The sequence below is a fragment of the Panthera pardus genome, unplaced genomic scaffold (assembly GCF_024362965.1).
Source record: "Panthera pardus isolate Hobbes unplaced genomic scaffold, ASM2436296v1 HiC_scaffold_3, whole genome shotgun sequence".
Taxonomy (NCBI): domain Eukaryota; kingdom Metazoa; phylum Chordata; class Mammalia; order Carnivora; family Felidae; genus Panthera; species Panthera pardus.
Window position 1 is genome coordinate 4065307 of NW_026526876.1, and position 20483 is coordinate 4085789.

The following is a 20483-nucleotide window of genomic DNA, read 5'->3' on the forward strand; positions in this document are numbered from 1 at the left end:
AATGATCTCACGGAGGTCAACATCATCCGCAGGATGCCTGCGCTCTTTCAAATGATGATACTGATTTACAAAAGGAAAAAAGAAACTTATCTGCAATTAACACATAGGACACCCCACACTGGCGCGTTTCCTCCTCGGAGGAAAAGAGCAGGGCCTCTGGGGATCACTGTAGACCAAGCTGGGTGCTGTCTCTTTAAGCAGAAGAGGCTGAGAAGCTCTCAGGCCACCATGACATATCCCAGCATTGGACCAGCCCCTGAATAAACTGGAAAAGACGCCTGGCCTGGCTTCAGTTACACGGAGCACCCCCCGGGGAAACATCTCGGGGAGCCTGGTTGGAAGCAGTGGGGCTTACAACCTGCCAGCTGCTGGTCTCTCTGCTGCCCTGTGGGGAGGGCCCCGCCTTGGCATCCCTCGTGTTTGGAGCGGAGAAATCCTCGTGGAGGAAGGGGTTACACCATTCGGCCCGGTGAGTTTTCTTGGCACACTGTCCCCTCTGCAGAGTGGAAGCTTGTGCTTCTCTGAGAACTGCCCAGTCCCCCCACCCCCTGCAAATCACAAATGGGAAGGGCTGCAGGGAGGACAGGGCTTTTGTGTTGCAGATGACCGACAGTCAGAGGGTTTTCAACTCCTCCTTTAGAAGCTGGGTATATACTCTGGCTGGGGAGGGAGAGGCTCTATCTGAGAGCGTCTGGAAACCCCAGCACGTCCAGATTTGAAGGGAGAAATGGGACCACCCATGCTTTTTTTTCCTGATGGGACGGAGTTCTGCACACACAGCTGGCCTGGCAGGGGACCTTGGGTTGGGAAGCAGGTTAGGGAGAAGCGTCCACCGGTAGTCAAGCCCTGGCCCTGGCCCTGGGTGTGGCCAAGCCTGGTGGACACTGCTCGGGGTGGTGTTTCGTCTTCCACCCTGGGAGCCGAGCAGGCAGGAGACAGGCGAGAGGCAGTAAAGGAGGAGCAAAAAAGGGTTCAAGCTCATGGGTTCCAAAGCTCACAGCGTGGTGTCACCCGCTTAGGGACTAAAATCTTGGGAAGAGGAAGAGGCAGGCTGTCGCTTACGACGTGTGTTCTTTTCTAGATGCATACGCTTTGGTAAAAAGGTCACTTGGAAAAGAAAAAAAGAAAAGGAAGAGAAAGAAAATCCTGAGTTAAATACGCTAATTATCTGGAAAGTGCTTAGAACAGTACTGGGTACATAGTGTCCACATCAGGGCTGGTGGAATAAGTAAAATAAAAGTCTGAATGGCATAAAGAGAGGCCATAGTTCCTGGGGCATACCTGACCTATAAAATGACCCAGGAGGAGAGAACACACTGTCATTCCTGTGGCTGGTTATGCTATTGGCATAAGCTATTTTAGCTCACGGGGTGGGCTGGCGGGGGGGGTGGGGGGTGGGGTGGGATGGGGTGGGGGCTCAGCCTTGCTTGATGTGAGGGCAAAATGTGATATAACGGTAACCATGGTGACAGTTTACTGGGTCCTGGTCCCTATTACGTTCAGGACACTATGCAAACTGCCTCGCACACCTTGTCCCCCCCCTACTCGCCACCTCTAACGTAGGCATTGTCAGTCCTGCTTGTAGATGCAAAAATGGAAGCTTGTGGAACTTCAGGCATTTGCCCCAATTCACGACTCTGAGTAGTCAGCTTTGTCTGAGCCCAGAGCCAGCGTGCCTAAGCGTTGCCCTGCACCGCCTCTCCCAGACCATGTGTGCACCTGTCATATAATGCGCATTGAGCCAAACTTTCATATGTCGTCTTTTTAATTGGCTAATATAAGAGTTTTTTAAAAGACCGTGGTTTGAAGAGTATTTCAGACAATGTATTTTGACTTAAAGACAAGAATATGCAATCAGCTACCATAAGCAGGTACTTTTTAAAAATTTATTTTTGTTTATTTTTTGAGAGAGAGACAGCGAGCATGAGCGGGGGAGGCGCAGACAGAGAGAGAGAATCCGACCTAGGCTCTGCGCTGTCAGCCCCAGGAGAGGCAAACTCGGAACCCAGAGATCATGACCTCAACCCAAGTCAAGAGTCGGATGCTTAACCTTCTGAGTCACCCAGGCGCCCCTAAACAGCTGGTTTCAAATAGTAAAATAGTATGGAGTTGTCTGAATCAGTTGGAATGATGAGGTTTTATGACCGGACACTAGCAGTCCGGGTGTGTGTGAATTGCGGCATTAGTAAGTAAAGACATTTAAAATCCACATTAAGGCTCTGGGCTTGCGCACCCACTCCCCCATCGAGAGTCGTATTGGGGCCCACCTGCGCCACGCCCAGGAGGGCTAGCCTCTCCGTCCCTGTGACGCCGGGCGAACCTCTTTCAGGCGACTATGAATCAGCGGATTTCCCTGGCTGATCTTCCCCCACCTCGATGGCCAACTCCCCACCCAATGGCCTGGGGACGCCAGCGGAGGCTGGGAGCCGGGCCAGGCGAACTTCGCCTGAAGCATACCCGGCTGTGGTCCGGCTAGCAGGAGCCAGACCCCCTTCCGCCGGGCGCGCTGTGCTGTAGTCGGCGGAACTCTCCCTCCTCCTGCTAATTGTCACCCAAGCGGGGCCCGCAAAGTGGGTCCCTTGAGTCCTAGGGAGCCGGCACGCGGCCTGGGCGCAGACACGGACAGACAGCGCGGGAGGGCGCGGTGCAGGTGTGGCCAGCACAAATGCCAGGGCAGGCCAGGCGCGCCAGGACCCGAGAGGTGAGGGCCGTCTTCCTGCGCTTAAGTGCCGGCTCCCCCCTCCCCGGAGGAGAGGAATCCGGCCTCGGTCCCGCGTGGGCGCAGTGCACGTGCGTGCGCCCCGGCGGGGGCGACCTCGGGAGGGCTTTTCCCACGTGGCCGAGGGGGCGGAAGGGCCAGTTTATTGGCCGACACTTGGTCTCCAGGAGCTCGGGGGAGCCAGAGGAAGCGGAGGTGAGAAAGCTCAGCCGCCGGCTAGTAGCGAGTAAAAGTCCCAGCGGTTTTGCAGTGATCGACTTTCTCCCGAGGCGGATTGAAGGCCGAGTAACTGTCTCCCGCCCTCCCTCCCTCCTGCCCTCTCTCCTCCCCCGAGTCCCCGCCCCCCTGCACACGCTGACCCAGGACACACCCTACTGCAGCGACGCAGACAGGGCGTTGTTCCCGTTAAAGGGGAACGCCGGGAGCCTCCCTCTGGCCCCCTCGCTTCGCGCGCGCAGCCCCCGCAGCGCAGCTGTCTTCGGGGACGCCAGCCGCCGAGCCAGCCGCGCCCGAGTTTGTGCCCGAGGCCACTTGGAGGAACGGGGACAACTATCCCTTTGGGCTGTAAGTGCTTTGGTAGGGACAAGTGGAGGAGATGGAGGAGAAACGTGGGCATCTTCCGTCGATGGTGCCAGAAAGCGCGGAGCAGGCGCGGGCACTGGGCTGGCCAGGCCCGCGAGCTGTCTTTCCGAGCTCGGACAGGCGGACCACCGTCTGGCTCGTCTGGTTCTTGCGGGGCTTGTAGGGACACCGTGTGGCCTTGCCTTACGGTCCCTAAATCGTAAGGGGCGCGGGTGGCGGTGTGGGGATATGCGGCAAGGGCTGAGCACTTAGGGTCTCTCTGGAGACGCGCCTACTTGGGGACTCATTGACAAAGCAGTCCCTGCGGTGGACCCCGGAGATGGGGCTGCTGGCCCCCCCGTGGTCCCCCCCATTTCTAGCCATATACCCGATTATCCTTTTCTTGTCCCTCCCGGCTCTAGGAGCCGTTGGATTTAATTTAAACCGTCTGGGAGACAATCCGAAAGCCGTGCTCATTTCTTCCCGTACATTCCAGGGGTTCCTTGGACTGTGTTGCTTAGGGAGAGCAGCGGAGGGGCCTGGTATTGGGGACTTTTAAAACGGAGCTATTGAAACGTGGTCTCCCCTGGCTCAAGACCCCTGTGCTGAGACGGTGCCCCCCTAATGCAGCTGGGCTTCCACAGCCATAGTACCCTCTAACGGGTCACCCCAGTCTCCATTTTCCCCCCCAAGAGCTGTAAAACGAGGGGCTAGGACCACATAGCTGCGTGGGGGAAGCTGTCCTGCCGCTCTGGCGGGGTTGCGGTTCTCCTGGGACTCAGCCCTCCACCCTCCGCCTCTCCTTCCCACCCGACATCTGCCACCAACCCCCCCCCCCCCCCCGCCACCCCCCTCCGTGCAGGCTCCTGGGCGCGCGTTCCGGCGCGCCCGAGGCCGAACCAGGTCGTGTCTCGGCTCCGCGTGCCGGGGGCGCAACCGGGACCGGGGAGAACCGGCGAGAGGCCAGCCCGGGAGCTCAGGGCCCGGCCCGCAGGGGCTGCGGCGGGAGGGGATTGGGGCGGGGGCGGGGGGGGGGTGTGAAGCGCGCGGTGGGCGGGAAGCGCAGGCGTCCCGCCACTCTCTGGGCCTTTCTTTCCTGCCCACACTCCCCCGGCTCTGCGTCTCCTCTCCGGAGCCGCCGGTGTGGACGCCAGGCTGAGCCGGGGCCAGGAAGGCTCCCCGGCGCTGGCAGAACCCGGTGGAAACTTGGGAGACTAACGGAATGCGGAGCGCACCGGGCCTGGGAAACCAGCTCCCCGCCGCGCGCTCTCCCTCGCAGCGTGCAGCTGGCGTCCCCGGGCCTCCGGCAGAAATCGGGGCGCCCAACGCGCGGACCCCCCAACCGCCACCCCGTAGGGAAAGGGGGCTCTCTCCTCCTCTTGCCTCCTTCCCCACGTGGGGCTGTGCTCCGGAGGCAACCCCCGAGTGGGTGGAGGTGTGCCGTGGCCTCCGCTGGTCATTCTGGGAAGAGCTCTCCTCCCGGGGTGACTTAGACGTGCGTACCCCCTCGTCTCGTGCCCGAAGCAAGAGGTGTCCGTGTGGCCGGCGGGCCCCCCGCGGGCTGCCGGGCGGGGATGCTGCGGCCGGCTGCTGCCCCTCTCTCGGCCGGCCGCCGGGAGGCGTGCGGGCGCCGCGACCCGGGCCGGGCGCGCAGCCAGGCCCCTGCATTCCGCCGGCGCGGGGACCCTCCCTCCGCGCGCTCCTCCTCCCTCCCTCCCTCCCTCCCTCCCTCCCTCGCTCGCCCGGGCCAGTTGGTTGGGCCTCACGTCCAGCTTCGGCTCTCTTTCCCGGCAGGCAGGAACTCCGCTGAGCACAACCAGCCGCCAGAATGCTCCTCTTGTTGCTGGGCATCATCGTCCTCCACGTCGCAGTGCTCGTGCTGCTCTTCGTCTCCACGATCGTCAGCGTGAGTGCCCGGCGGGCAGCGGGGAGGTGGGCGCGGGCGGGGCACCCGGACCCCCTCCCCCCCCCCCCCCCCCCCCCCCACCGCCCAGGGCTCCGGCCTCCCGGGCGGCGATTCTTCCAGGTCCGCGCCGCGTCGTGATTTGCAAACGACGTGAAACTCTCGGGCGGCCCCCGGGGCGTTTTTGCAGTTTCTGGCAGGCTGCCCCCTTTCAGTTGTTTGGAGAAAACCCGAGCAGATTCAGGGGTAGGAGGGAGGCGATCGCCAGACTAGGTGAGCGGCGCAGGCCTCCATTTCAGCCAAATAATTTCAGTGCAGAGACCTCAGGGTTTCCCGACCTTCATTTGATAAAATTGCAGGGTTTTTTTTTTTTTTTTTTTTTTTTTTTTGCGCCGTAGGTTCCTTGAGGAAGGAAGTGGAGTATTTATGAAGGTTTGTTTTTCTCCACATGTCATGGAACACCCTTTAGGGCTGGAAATGGGAAGGTTAAAATAGGCTCTTCCGGAAAAGAGTTCACAGCCCCCGGTCTGCTTTGTGATGTGGGCATAGCACCTTCCACTCTAAAGCCTCCTCTGTATGAACACAGAGCGTGAGTGGGGAAGGGGCAGAGAGAGAGAGAGAGAGAGAGGGAGACACAGAATCCCAAGCAGGCCCCAGGCTCTGAGCTGTCAGCACAGACCCCGACTCGGGGCTGGAAGTCAGGAACCTTGAGATCACCACCTGAGCCAAAGTCAGACGCTTAACCGGCTGAGCCACCCAGGCGCCCCTACTGTGGTTTTAACTTCTTAACGTAAGGCGCGTATCCCAGACGTGATATTCTTGTCCGTTTCCAAGGTTGAGAAATATGTCAGAGTGAGAGATTGTGATGTTGGGGATCTGTGGATTGTTTCATCGTTTGTAAGCATTTTTACAACCTCTTAATCTTGTGGGATTGATAGGAATTAGGAGCCAGGAGACAGGCTCAGAGAGGCAGTAGCTTGGGGGAGCGACACCCAGGAGATCCGGGGTGAGGAGAGCCGGCTTGAATGCAGGTGTCCTGGCTTGAGTTCATGGCTCCTTCTGCTATAGGACATACTTCTGCACGTACTAGCTTGTGTGTGTGTGTGTGTGTGTGTGTGTGTGTGTGTGAACTTTTCTGTTCACAAAGTGCTTTTCATTTGTGAAACGCTGGCCCTCTGCCCAACACCATGTCTGAGCCAGACCCCCACCTCTCTCCTTTCCCCAGCGTGACTGTGGCCTTTGGCTGGGCCACCCTGGGCAGGGCAGGGGCAGGCCAGGTAGACAGGCGGATGAGGCCGCTCTTGCCTTCCCTTCCCCTTTCTCTCCCCTTCCCTTCGCCCCTCACCACCCTGTCTGATCGAAGATGTCTGGTTCTTTCTAGCAATGGATCGTGGGCAATGGACATGCAACCGACCTCTGGCAGAATTGTAGCACCTCTTCTTCTGGAAACGTCCACCACTGCTACTCATCGTCAGCAAATGGTGAGACTGGGTCTTTGCTCCATATTTCTCAGTCCAGACCTGGAAACCCTTGTTCTTGGAAGACGCAGCTCAAAAGTTGTTGCTGGGGTGGGGCAGAATGCAATTGGGGACCGGGAATCCGAGACAGGAGAAGGGCAGAAGTTTCCCTGGCTGACCTAAGACCCCGGCTCTCACTGCACATGATCTCTCCCCGGAAAGATGCCCTAGAAAGCACAGTGCTTCTTGTCAGCAAAGAAACGTGGGCACAGATAAGCCATAAATGTGGCACCATGGCAAGACCTTAGGCAGTTGGGTCTCCTGACCCAACTGGTATCCTTGCTTTGGTGGCTATCTCTATCCAGAAAGGTCCTGCCACTTCCTGTTTCAGTGACGGTCCCAGGGGGTAGTTGGGCCAGCTTTTGGTCCCCCGTTGGCAAGACCGCTTTTCGAGGTCGTGGGCCTCAGTGGTGATGTCATTTGGCATTCCAACCTTTGGGTGTTTCCTTGAGGCAAGATGGCGACTCGAAGCTATTTGCAAAATGCTAAACGCAAGCCTAGGAGTGCCCTTCCTGCGGAGAACTGTGTTTCTCCTTTGTCCTCGGCATCATTGCTTGTGAGATATTTGAAGCGGGGCTTACTTGGATTCCAGTTAAGGGATAATTGGCAGTGAGGGACCCGCTAGACACTTCCTGTACTCCGAGGAGTGCTCAGACGCAGGGGCCCCCCGCGTCTTTGGATATGGAGAGGCAGCGGTAAATGGGGTGCCTTCTCTGGGGTGGCTGGGTGCTGTTGAGTGTCACTGTGGACCCTGAAAGGGACCCTAGTGCTTGGTGTTGAGGACATCGTGGGCTGGGCTTGGCATGGGCCCGTGCTCCGAAGGATACGTCCCCAGCCTGGAGAGGGAAGTCGCTGTAGGATTTGACAAAGCTTTCCTGACATCCCGGGTTTTAAAAGACCGAGCAAGGACAGCCTCCGTTGTTGCTGAAGCTACTCATGATCTAGTATTTCCGTTGGAGATGTTACAACTGCTGACAGAGACCAGTTTGGGTCCAGCTCCATAAAGCAGGCAGGGAAGGGGCCCTCCGCTCTGGCTTTTGCACGGTGCACAAGCTTTGTGTCCCTGCGGGCTCCGCACCCGGTAACCCCCAAGCTGTCACTGAAGCATTGCAAACCCACATCTCGAACCTCTGTATGAAGAGAAACTTCTGGAACACTTACGGGGCAGTGTCTGTGGGGGAAGGATCAGCGAGGAGTAGAAAATCCTGCTTTACATTTAAGCTTTCCCGGGGGTGGGGGGTGGGGCGAAAACAGAGAGGCTTCTGTCCTCATGGACGTGAGCAGCCCGGAATCTTTTCTCGGAGTGCGTGAAGGATATTGGATGAAAAACATCCTAGACGGGGCGCAGCGCGTTTGCATGGTGAGTTGACAGCCGAGTAACTGAAATGAAATACTTGTGCATGCCTGAGAATGCGGTGATAGCCCTGTTTGCCCCCAAAGCCACAGCATCCGGTGCCCCCCCCACCAGGATCTGGCTCAAGTGCTCTGAAGACTCCAGATGGGTGGCGCCCCCGCTCACTACTGACACCTGGTGGTCACCAGTGGTGATGCTGCCCCAGAGAGTGGTTTTTCCCCAGGCCTCCCCAGGCGTCAAATGCCACTCGGGGTTGGCGTGAAATCCTGGACTCTGAGGTCCGGACGGGGGCAGAGGCTCAGCTGTCTAGACTGCGCTCCGGCCGTGCCTGGGAAGGAGGGCAGCCTTCACCTCGGGGCCGGTTACTGACCCCCTGGTGCTGCACTTGACCTGGATGGGAATGGCTGTCATCTCCGGCCAGCAGCCCATCTCGTGTTATTTTCAGCAGGCCCCTTCTCGTCTCTCATTTGGCTCCTGATGTGCCAAGCTCGCGTCTTGGGTCCGTTGATGACAGCTTTGGGGTCTTTCGAGTGGGTTCCAAGTCCACGTGGTCGCTTTCCGAGGGCCACCCGGGAGCCTGCCTTCTCCCCTGAGCCTGCCTTCTCAGATGTTTTGAGGGATCTGGGCTTCTTCGAAGTTAGACGTTTCCATGGAAGCTTCCCCAGTAGTTGTTATCTCCGCTGACGGCTCCCCGGCCGGTCAGCCTGTGTTAGGACTTCAGCTCTGACCAGGGGCGGGGGATCCTCTGGGCCTCCTGTGCTTGGCCGATCGAGTCTAACAGTTTCCGAGGCAAACCACAGACGCAAAAATCTGCAGTTACAAACGTTAGACCGCCTTGACGAATGAACTGAGATGTGCGTTTGTGCTCAGGCTGTTCCAAACATCCTCTGGGATGAGGTCCTCCAAAGTGATTCGTTACTGAGAGCGACGAATCGCTAAGTATGTTACAGGAGCGTTAGGTGAAAACGTGTCGGTTGACCTGACTGGCTGGCTTTTACCGAAGGGACTTGTGTTGGTCCGTGCGGGGCCCGGGGCGTGACATCTGCCCCTCGTTTTCTGTGTGAACGGTGCCCCCTGCCGCGTGAACCTCATGGAGGTCAACCAGCTGGGTTGTATAGACTGAGGGAGAAGTCTTAGATCTTTCCTTCAAGCTACCTCTTGCTATGAGAGGTTTTAGCTGTCTTACCTGCCTTCTCATTTTCTGAATTCGTTTCCATACCTTCTGGGTCCATCCTTAACTTGGCTGCAGGTGGGGGGCGGGAAGAACCTTAAGGGGGGGCCTGTTCATCATGACCTTGTATTGACGGCCTCCCCGGGCCCAGGGAATACGAGCACTTGGGAAATGGTGGACCTTGCCCTTGAGGGGCCTGAGCCTCTCTGAGGAGCCAGCAGATAAGTGTGGGGGGGGTGAATCACTGGGAAGGCAGCGTAGGCCAGATGCCCAAGGAGTGGGGGCAGGCAGACAGCGCCAGAGTTCAAGGGAGGAAGTCTCGTGTGGGAGGTGGAATCTGATCCATCCTCCAGAGGATGGGCAGGATTTAAATAAATACAGGCAAGGAGGAGGATATCCCTACCAAGGCAATGACGTGACCCACAGCAAGGGGACAGCAGTGCAGGGGACGTGTTGGATCTGTCGGCTAGTATTCGGATGAGGATTAAAATTGACTGCAATGTAACAGCACCTCTTCAAGTGGCCGTGGCTTCCGTAAGACAGTTTCCTTTCTCTCGGGAGGTCGGCGGCCTGAGAAGAGAGAGCTACGGTGCTTTCGTGAAGTTGTCAGAGACCTAGGCACTTTCTAGCTCTTTCCTTTGCTCTCTCTTGAATGTGGTCCTCATCCTCATGGTCGCAAGGGCTGCTGATGCTCCAGCCATCTCATCCAGGCTTCAAGCGATAGGGCGGAGAAAGGAGGAGGAGAATGTGCGCCCTTCCCTTTTCGTGAAATGTCTCCAGAGAGACCTCACTCACACTGCTGTGTGTGTTCTTTTACAGGAACTTAGTCACACAGCCACACCTAGTTACCAAGGAGGCTGAGGATGTAGTCACTTGGCCTCGTGGGAAGCACGGCTTCTCGATTCCTAGAAATTTAACAGTAAGCACTCCCCGTAAGCCTGGCTTGAAACACTTCTCTCCGGGGCTTTGACCTTTCCCCCCTCTGTACCCTGTCATACTCTTTACCATAGCTCCGCTGGGTCCTAGGCAGTTTCTGGGCAGAACCCGGTTATTTTAGGATTATTCAAATATTTCCTCCTCCTTGTATCCTGGGCTCTAAGAGCCATACCGGCCGTTCTCACAGAGATCCATATTGGAAAGCGTGGGACCTTTGGACTTTCCTCTTGTTCTCCCCACCTCCAGTCCCTAAGTCTCCTCATTTCATCGTGTCTCTCGGATCTGTGTTTCCTTCCAGCCTGGCCTCCTCTCCTGACCTTCCAGATCTGCATATGCAGCCACCTTCTAGACGGTTCCACTGGGATGTCTCAGGGGCATCCCCGAACCAGTCAGTCTCCATTCTCCTCCACCAAATCTACCTCTTTGACAATTCCTAGTATTTTAGAGAATGCTGCTAACGTCTGCAGCCCGTGTGGATGTGTTTCCTTCTGATTCCTCGGCCTGGCCACCACCCCCCCCCCCACCCCCCCCCCCCCCCCCCCCAGGCGCTGGCTGTTTCCTTGCGGGTCGCCACGCCTGCAGGACTTATCAGAGCCACTGAGGCTGCCCCCTAACCCGTCACCTTGCTTATTTCTTTATAACTCAGTTTTCACACCCAATCCAGGGTGATATTTTAAAAAAATACAAAGCCGGCCCTGTCACTCTCGATCTCAAGCCTTTCAGAGGGCCCGTCCTTGGCCTTAAACTTCAGATGGAAATCTTTACTAAATCCCATAGGAATCGACCTGAATGGACCCATTCCCTTGAAACCTCATCTCCTGGAATTTTCTGCCTTCTCTTAGTTCCTTGATCATGAACTTCCCACCTCCGGGGCCCGCCCCCTCTCTGCCTTTCTCCCTTCCCCTATTTTTTCGTGTGCGGCTACTTCCTGGCTGCCTGCCATATACCAGATACTGTTGTAGACAGCAAGGATGTAAGAATGAACAAAAGCTTGCATTTTACTGGGCAAAACAGCCAATAAGCATGAATAAATTTGGGGGCAGGGATGGGAACTACAACGAGAACGAAAACAGGGTCATGTGTAACGAGGGAAGGGAGGCGTCGTGCGGGCGTGACCCCTTGGGGGTGACCGGGAGTCAGCCACAGGAGCATCTGGGGCCGATTCCAGGCAGAGGGGACCATCTCGTGTAGGAAAGGGGCCTGGCAGCATTGAGGGACAGAGGGCAGGCCTATCTGGTCCTTCTAGAGCCTAATAAACAGTTTGGCGCCTATAAATGCATTTCTAAATTTCTTTTTTGATGTTTATTATTTATTTTTTTTTTGAGAGAGAGAGAGAGAGAGACAGGCAGGGCATGAGCAGGGGAGGGGCAGAGGGAGAGAGAGGGAGACACAGCATCCGAAACAGGCTCCAGGCTCCGAGCTGTCAGCACAGAGCCCGACACGGGGCTCGAACTCACAGACTGCGAGATCATGACCTGAGCCGAAACCAAGAGTCGGACGCGTAACCGACTGAGCCACCCGGGTGCCCCGTGTGTGTTCAGTTTGAAAGAAGGGGCCCATGCTCGACACGAAAGCATGAAGGCAAAAAGTCAGGCCCTCCTGCAGTCTGTCCCCCGGAGCCTCCGTCGTCCCCTCCGGTGTATAAGGAAGGACGCCGCACACAGGTGCCCCCGTTTGCCAGTGACCCCGGGCTGGCCTCCTGTCCCAGAGTGTGGGCTGGGGCCAGGATCACAAGCTAAGAAAATGAGCCCTCGATGCTTTTCCTTTCCCTTCCAAGCAACGGCGGCCACAATAAATTCGTGGCAGTCAAGCTCGTGGGCGGCATTCGATGGATGCTTTGCATTGAGAATTAGAACAATCTAAGCCTCACCAGTCTCCGAGGCCCCCCCAGCCTGAGCCTCTCGGGGGCACTCGTTCTCTGGGTCTTTTCGACGATTCCAGACCTATCCATCTGGTGGCATCGTCATTCCGGCGAGGGCATCGGAGCATTTCCTCGTCTACGGCTCGGTGCTTGGGCAGATTTTAGAGGACACCGGAGGCCCTCTGCCCTTACGGGGTCGTGTTTTGCAATTTGAAATCTTTGTGGCTCCGTGGACCAACCCACAATCTCTGCCCAAGTAATGGCTCTTGCTTTTACAGGCCCGTGTGGGTTGCCAAGGCCCTGGCGGGACAGGGAGCGGCCGGGGTGGGGGAGGTGGTGCCGTAATGCTGATGTTTCAGCCCCCGGAGCTCCCCGTCGGCCGCCAGCATCCAGGAGTTAATTCCGAACGTGTGTGCAAACCCGCGCCTGAGCCACGTGGCCCTTGACGCTCACAGTCTTCGCTTCTGGAAAAAATTAAGTCGCGTTCCCAGGATTTCCGTAGGGTCGAGAAGGCGTCTCTCTTGCGTCTGGGGAGCGGGGCCTGGCCGTACTGTGGCGCGAGGTTGTGGGCGTGGGTTTTCGGTGCCCGAGAGAAGGATGTCTGGCGAGAAGCCTTCGGAGCGTGTCATCCATCGTGGGCACGCACGGGCACTCCCAGCGTTGGGCAGGACTTGGGAGATCACGTCCGCCCCTCTCCCGCCGCGCCTCACTTCAGGCCCCACTCCAGTACGCCCGCCACGCGCGCATCCTGCCCGTGATGGGGAACTCACTACCTTTCAAGAGAACCTCTTGCACTTTCCAAGCGCTGACAGCAGCATCCTTTCATTAGTTTTTGAACGTACCGAGCGCATCCTGGGTACCAGGCAGGCGCTGTTCCACAAACCAGCCCCACAGACCGAGCCAGAAAGACCACGTCTCTGTTTTAGTGGGGCGCACGGGTCCTTGGGGGAGGCACAGAATAGACAATAAACGAGGGCGGGGGGTGGAAAGGACCCTGTAGGAGACGGGATGGTGGCCTCGAAAGTCACCCACGGTGGGGGAGGCTGGTTATGGAAAGGCCTCTTTCTTGCCCTCTCGACTTCAAGACCGGAGGGACCTGTCACGTGAAGGACCACAGGGAGAATATTCCAGGAGGTCATGGCAAGGGGACCAGACCCCGAGGCGGGGAGGAGTCTGGCGTGACTGAGTGTGCTGGCTGGACGAAGGGGAGTGAGGTGATGGGGGCAGAGGGGCTTGGGGGGCCGTATTGCCAGGGCCCCAGAGGCCACAGACTGAGAAGGACAAGTGAGACACCATTGAAAGATCTTAAGCAGAAGAGGGGCGGGATTCGATTTGTGTTTCGAGGGCTCAGGCTGGCCGTTAGGTTGAGACTAGGGATTGGCGGCCAGGCACTGGGATCGAGAAGTCTGTAGCTCGTGGCAGAGGGCCGGGCTGGAAGATTCTTCAGGTACCGCCTGTAGAAGGCAGGCACCCAGCCTCTCCTTGTCCCTCTGGAGCTGGTGCGGTGCGTGGGCTTGCCAGGTGGGCGGGCAGAGAATCGGGGAAGCTCACACCGTGCTCCCTCTTCCCTGTCCAGCTTCCGTGAATTTAAACCTACAGAAAGGCCGTAGGATCATTTAAATCGCGAGAGAGAGTTCAAACACGTCATTGACCCTCTCCGCACCCCTCCCCGTGTGTGTCGAAGTTGAAAACCCAGTAGCCTGGGCATCTTGCCTTTTGTCTAACCAACTGGAAATCTGGGGCAGGTGCCCTGGGTGCCGAATAGAGTGAGCATGGAAAGGCAGCTACCACATCGTGTCCCAGAGCGTCTTCTCGTTCCGGGTGTACTTGTGACATGGTGGGGGAGTGTCCAGAGTGGAGGTGACCTTTGAGCTGGGCTTTGGACGTTGGGGAGAATTTCGGTAGGCGTGCAGGGGAGAGAAGGACGTTGTGCTAGGTGACGGAGGGCCATTACCGCGATTGATGGGGTAGGGGCTCTGTTCTAGCTCTTGACCGCCACGATGCTTGGCCTTTTCGAAAAGGCTTTAGGAATCAAAAGGAGAGGGGGCTTCTGGCTATTATTTTGCAGAGAAAGCCTCTCAGACCCAAAGATCCTGCAAACAACCCGGGCATCCCCCTCACCCCTTACACACTCCTGGCTAATCGGAGACTACAGCTCACGCACAATGCCTTTCTGTCCCCCTGCTGCCATTTTCTCTGGCCAAACCCAACATTTCCAAGTGGTCCGCTCCAAAAAAAAAAAAAAAAAAATTTTTTTTCTGATAAGTCCATTGGAAAAATCGGAGAACACTAAAAGCTAAGGGCTGCTTCTTTGATGGCAAGAATTCTCTTAGCCTTTAACGTTTCGTTGTAGGTTGTAATTAGCACCCGAGGGGGGGGCTTAACGTACTTGACCGTGGGACCCGTCCCTTGTTTCTGTTTTTTTAGTCAACCGGTGGGTAAGTGGTCCCACAACAATTCTCTTTTTTTTTTCCTTTTAATATTTATTTATTTATTTTGAGAGAGGGGGAGAGGCACAAAGAGAGAGAGGGAGAGAGAGCACAATAATTCTTCGAGGGACACAGCCTAGCCTCACCTGATCCTGTAGTTTCCAGACTTTTCCAGCCGGAGCATTTTCCAAAGGAAACCTAAGCCGCCTTAAGTGTTTGCTGGTATCCTTTGTGCCATATTACATTCCCTTTTGGAACCCAAGGTCTCGTTAGCAGAATGAAACTGTGGTCTCAAACCCCAGTTTGAGTGGTTCCTCTGTCCACCCCTGAGCCAGTTAATGAGGCTTAAGCAGGAACACCTTGACCCGAAGTTTCTTTCCACCTGCTTGACATGGGCGTGTTCGCTCGTTTGCTCTAATTAACAGGCCCCCACGATTCCATATTGGGCGGTTCTGTATCCTCTTGTGTGGGTGTAGACCCCCCCCCCCCCCCCGCCAGGGTGTAGACCCACGCGGGGGGCCGTGCAGGTGCTCCAGCGGGTGGATGAAGCCTTAAGGGCAAAGGCCACGTTGTTCAGCATAGAGGCCCCTCGGCGTGTCAGCTATTCCTGGAATGGCATTCATAGTGACAAATGAGGAAAATGGCAATTTGTGTGGTGGCTGTGGGCGGGGCGGTCTGAGGGCGCAGAGCCCGGCCTTGTTGGTCACGTGCTGTTGCAAACAGCCCAGCCTTCTGCCCAGGTGTGCACGTGCCTGTCGCATCTCTTGCATTTGGGATTTAGCCCCTCTGGTGGCTTCTTCCTTGGAGGCTTTGTTTCTTTCACGGCCTCCCCGGTGTGTGCTCTGACTTTCCCTCAGCTGTCTGTCCTCTCCCTTCCAAGAAAACCTGTTCTCTCGATGGAAACAGAAAGCGTTTGTGCCTCGCTCAGAGAGGGACCCCGGGGGGGGGGGGTGGGCAGGGGACGAGAGAGGCAGGGGACTGACTCTGTGCCGGTAATGAAAGCCGCAGAAGGGCCCAGATGATCTGGTGCTTTGAAAAGCGCCTCATCCTTTCTGAGCCCGTAACTCACTGGACTCCAGGCCCCGGCTAAGAATACAGCTGCGGGGGCAGATGTATTTCCTTCATTGCTTAGCTGCCCCGGCAGCAGGAATCTGACCTTGAAGCGAGCTTTGATCGCGGAGTAACTCAAGCTTGCCCTTCTCTGCCGGGGACGCTGGGTCGGCCTGCCTCCGCGGCCCACATCCGCAACCCGTCCAAAAGCTCTTGGACGCGGCACTCTCATTAGAACAAGGTCTCCAAAGAGTTTTTAGGGCTTTAAATCCCTGTGCTCTGCCCCAAACACTGTCGCCGGAGTTCTGCCAGGATTTACCGGGTATCCACTTGGGGGCCAGCCACCGAGTGAGGAAGACTGTGGGTGCCCAACGTGGGCTCAGCTTGCAGTTTGAGAGACAGCGTGTCCCCGCGCTGGGGCCGGGATGGGGGTGCGGATCTGTCACTTGGCCTGTTGGCCTGACGTTAGGCGTGCTCCATATAAATCAGGCTTTCTGTCTGACATCGATGCGTCATTGATAGCTCTGTGCCTTGTATCAGACGTCCCTCCACCCTAAGCATGATTTCCTGTACGTCTGATTGGCTTTGCGATAGCAGAGCTTGGCCACGTAGAGGCTGCGGGCCGGACCTGGCCCACCGCTCCCTGATTTTGTACGTAAGGCCTCATCGGATGAAACGTACACATTGGCCAAGACCGATTTGGTGCTAGATGGCAGAGCCCGATGGTTGCTGCCGAGACCGTACGTGTGGCCTGCAAAGCCAACAATGTGGACCATCTGACTCTTTACAAATAGTCTGCGGGACTCTGAGCTGAAAGTGAGATATTCTGGATTGATGTCAACGTTGTTCCAGGATACTTTGGAGTTCTGGTTGGTCCCCTAATAAAATGGCTGGTGTGAGCCCTGTGGTCCCCCCCTTATCATGACTGGAGTCACCCGGATGGAGGTACCCCCAGAACCCTGGAACAGTCTGTAAATGCTTACTTACCCTGATCTTCAACATCAGCTTTTTTTTTTTTTTAAGTTTATATATTTATTTTGAGAGAGAGCGAGAGAGAGCATGAGTTGGGTAGGGGCCAGAGACAGCATGAGTAGGGGAGGGGCCAGAGACAGCATGAGTAGGGGAGGGGCCAGAGACAGCATGAGTAGGGTAGGGGCAGAGAGAGTGTGAGTAGGGTAGGGGGCAGAAAGAGCATGAGTAGGGTAGGGGCAGAGACAGCATGAGTAGGGTAGGGGCAGAGAGAGCATGAGTAGGGGAGGGGCCAGAGAGAGCATGAGTAGGGGAGGGGCCAGAGAGAGCATGAGTAGGGTAGGGGCAGAGAGAGCGTGAGTAGGGTAGGGGGCAGAAAGAGCATGAGTAGGGTAGGGGCAGAGACAGCATGAGTAGAGTAGGGGCCAGAGACAGCATGAGTAGGGGAGGGGCCAGAGACAGCGTGAGTAGGGTAGGGGCAGAGAGAGCATGAGCAGAGTAGGGGGCAGTGAGAGCATGAGTAGGGTGGGGACAGAGAGAGCATGAGTAGGGGAGGGGCCAGAGAGAGCATGAGTAGGGGAGGGGCCAGAGAGAGCATGAGTAGGGGAGGGGCCAGAGACAGCATGAGTAGGGTAGGGGCAGAGAGAGTGTGAGTAGAGTAGGGGGCAGAAAGAGCATGAGTAGGGTAGGGGCAGAAACAGAGGGAGAGAGAATTCTAAGCAGGTTCTGTGCTGCCAGCACAAAGCCTGACATGGGGCTTGAACTCATAAACCGTGAGATCATGACCTGAGCGGAGATCAAGAGTCAGACGCTTAACTGACTGAGCCACTCAGGCGCCCCAACATCGGCTTTTTAAATCGGGTTATTTGTGTCGTCTTTTGACAGATCTTTTATATCAGCTTGTTTGATCCTTGCGACCGCTCTACGAGATTGTACGTCATGTTAGAGAAGAAAAATTCAGAGCCCCAAACATGGCAAGTGGTAGTGAAGGGGGCGGTCAGCAGAAGCGGGTGACAGAGCCGTCCCCTGGGCCTTTGTAACTGGACTGAATGACCACTGGGTGGTCAGGCTTCATATATCCTCATAGAGGATCGAACACCTGCCATGCCAGGAGCATAGATACCTGCTCTCCATTACTGTCTGCCGTGGGTCTAGTCCAGTCCAGATGAAGGATTCTGGCTCTGGACCAATGTCCTGTGAACTTCAGAATCCCCTCAGGACATCATCGGCTTCCTTTGGAACAATACTGACCAGGCTCTCGAACCTTCAGCCGGCCTGTTTGGGGCTGGAACGCAAACTTCTCCCTCCTGGCTCAGCGCTGTTTTTTCCCTTCTGTCAACATGTGGCTTCTGATTTGATGGCATTTGAAGAAATGTGAAGTCCCTTTACTCTTTGCAGGTGGAAAACTGGTCCTGTCCAGATTCCAGCCATTCTTTGAGTTTCGGAATCCTCACTTATTGGGGCCTCCGAGGTTTTCTTTACCTTGTGATCTTTTAAATTAGTTTCAGTTTATTCAAAGATTACATGAGAGTATTCTCCGTATTAAAAATAAACCAACTGATAGAGATCATTTAAAAAATAGCTTTAATGGTTATTTATTTTTGAGAGAGAGAAAAAGAGAGACAGAGCACGAGTGGGGGAGGGACAGAGAGAGAAGGGTACAGAAGATATGAAGTGGGCTACCTGCTGACAGATTCTGAGCTAATTCTACAGCTCAGAGCCCGACACGGGGCTCGAACTCACGAACCGTCAGATCGTGACCTGAGCTGAAGTCGGACGCTTAACCGACTGAACCACCCAGGCGCCCCCAAAACAGTATAGACCTTGACAGAAGACAAACTCTTCTCCATTCCAGCTCTAGTTCCTGGGGCAATCGTTGATATCAATCTGGCACGTCCTTGGCTCTTTTTTCAATGAACACACACACACACACACACACGCGTGTTCACACCTGTGCGTGCGCATTTGCGCATATATAGTGTTTTGGTGTGTATTTACACAATGACATCACGTCGTGTGTACACCTGAGTCTTTTCGTTGTCTTGAGGGCTTTTCAGTGGTTATTCATTTTCTAACTCATGATTTTTTAACTGTTGCAGAACATTCCATTGCAAGGATTTACCTTAATTTATTTCCACTCCGAAGAGTGGTACCACAGCGAGCATCCTTATTCATTTCTCTTGGAGCCTATGTTTAAATGTTTATCCGGGATGTAGTGATTAAACCGTGGGGTCGTGGTATTGGCATTTAAAGTTTTATTTTTTTATTATTTTTTTAAATGTTTATTTATTTACTTAGAGAGAGAGAGAGGGCACGCGTCAGGGAGGGGCATACAGAGGGGGAGAGAGAAAATCCCAAGCAGGCTCGGTCCACATTATCAGCACAGAGCCCAATGCAGGGCTCAGTCCCACAAACAGTGAGATCATGACCTGAGCCAAAATCAAGAGTCGGACGCTCAACCGACTGAGCCACCCAGGCACCCTGACATTTAAAAATTCAAATGGATTCTGCCAAATTGCTGGGCACAGAACAATTATTATATTATCATCCCTCTGAACGGTATACAGACGTATCTCTCATACGTGCACTCTGTTGACATTATCAGTCGTCTTGATTTCAGCCAGTGTGATAGGTGAACATTGGCATCACATCCCTTCTGGATTTCACTTGTGTTTTCCCGGTTGCTAATGAAGTTGAGCACCATCAAATATGTTTATTGGCTGTTCGTATTTCTCTTTTGTGAATCGCGTGTCTCCGTGGCTTTATAATTCTACACTGAGCCTTTTGATGCCTCTGGAATTGAATTTTGTGGATGATGTGAGCTAGAGATCTACTTGGGTTTTTTGACAAATGGATGGCCAACACCGCTTGGTATCTGTTCTATCCTTTCCCTACTGAGTTGTATGTTGTGTTTATTATATACTAAATTCACAGGTGTACTCACAAAGTCTTAATTCTGTCCTGTTGTTTTATTTTTCTTTCATGGCTAATACCACATTGTTTGAGCTGCTAAAACTGTATAAGTATAATATAAGCTTGTAGCATAAGCTATATAGTGTAATCTAATATAAATATAGCAACATAAAAATATATATTATATAATTTATGGTTATAATCATACTATGTATGCATATATAATAATACATGTATATATGTTGTATATACATATATATATATATATGTTTGATATCTGGTAGGTGATGTTCTGCCTCATTGTTTTTGTTTGTCTCTTTTTGTTTTTTCCTGTTGTTTTTGTGTTTGGTTCAACATGTTTTGGCTCTTGTTGCTTTATTGCCCTTTAGATAAGTTGTTAAAGCACGTGTCACGTTCTGGCTGAGATATTATTTAGGATAATATTGAACTTGTAGATTGCTTTGGGGAAAAGCGGCGTCTTTATGACTTTGAGTGTTTCTGTCTGGGGACATAATATGTTTCTGTGTCTTTAGCACGTCTTCTGTGTGATTTAGTAAAATTTGTCTGCCTTATTGATTCCAATAGAACATGGATTCCCCATGTTCTTTGGATTCCCCAAAGAACATGATTCTTTAATCAGTTGTATTTTTGTCATTTTTAAATTCTATTAATCTCTGGCCTTCTCAGTAATGAGTCCACTGATTCTGGATTCATTATTCCTTTTCTAATTTCTTGAGTTGAAAGTTCATTCTTTGTCATTATTTTTTATTGTTTAGTAATTGTTCTAAGGGTGTCCATTAAATGCTAAGTATTGCTTGGGCCACCCGCCTATAGATTTGTCACGTGGTACAGTGGCAATCCTTGCTGAAGAAAGTTTTGGTTTTTGTCTCGATTTCTCTGTCCGGATACCATTTTTTAAATTTCCAACGTTATCTTGGCCAGTTTGTTTTTAATTTCTACTTTGTGTTTGCCTCAAGTTGTGCCGGTATGATTTCTGCTTCCTTTGAAATTTATTGAGATTTTTTTGATGCCTGATACGGAGTGTGTAAGACTGTTCCTCGTGCGTTTGAAAATAATTCACGGTCTTTATTATCTGGATG

General features: G+C 54.3%; 1 protein-coding gene across 2 annotated transcripts in view; it reads left to right on the forward strand.

The window, feature by feature from the left end:
* The first annotated feature begins 300 nt into the window (after positions 1 to 300).
* Positions 301 to 20483, forward strand: part of PMP22 (peripheral myelin protein 22) — a 32904-nt gene continuing 12721 nt past the window's right edge. Inside the window, exons 1-3 of one of the 2 annotated variants that reach the window (XM_019413396.2) lie at positions 301 to 469; positions 5075 to 5186; positions 6565 to 6664. In XM_019413396.2, the coding sequence (XP_019268941.1) occupies positions 5109 to 5186; positions 6565 to 6664 (178 nt within the window). In that variant the 5' untranslated portion in view covers positions 301 to 469; positions 5075 to 5108. Of the gene's footprint in view, positions 470 to 3130; positions 3284 to 5074; positions 5187 to 6564; positions 6665 to 20483 lie in introns of those variants that run through there. The other variant, XM_019413395.2, reaches the window with a different exon arrangement.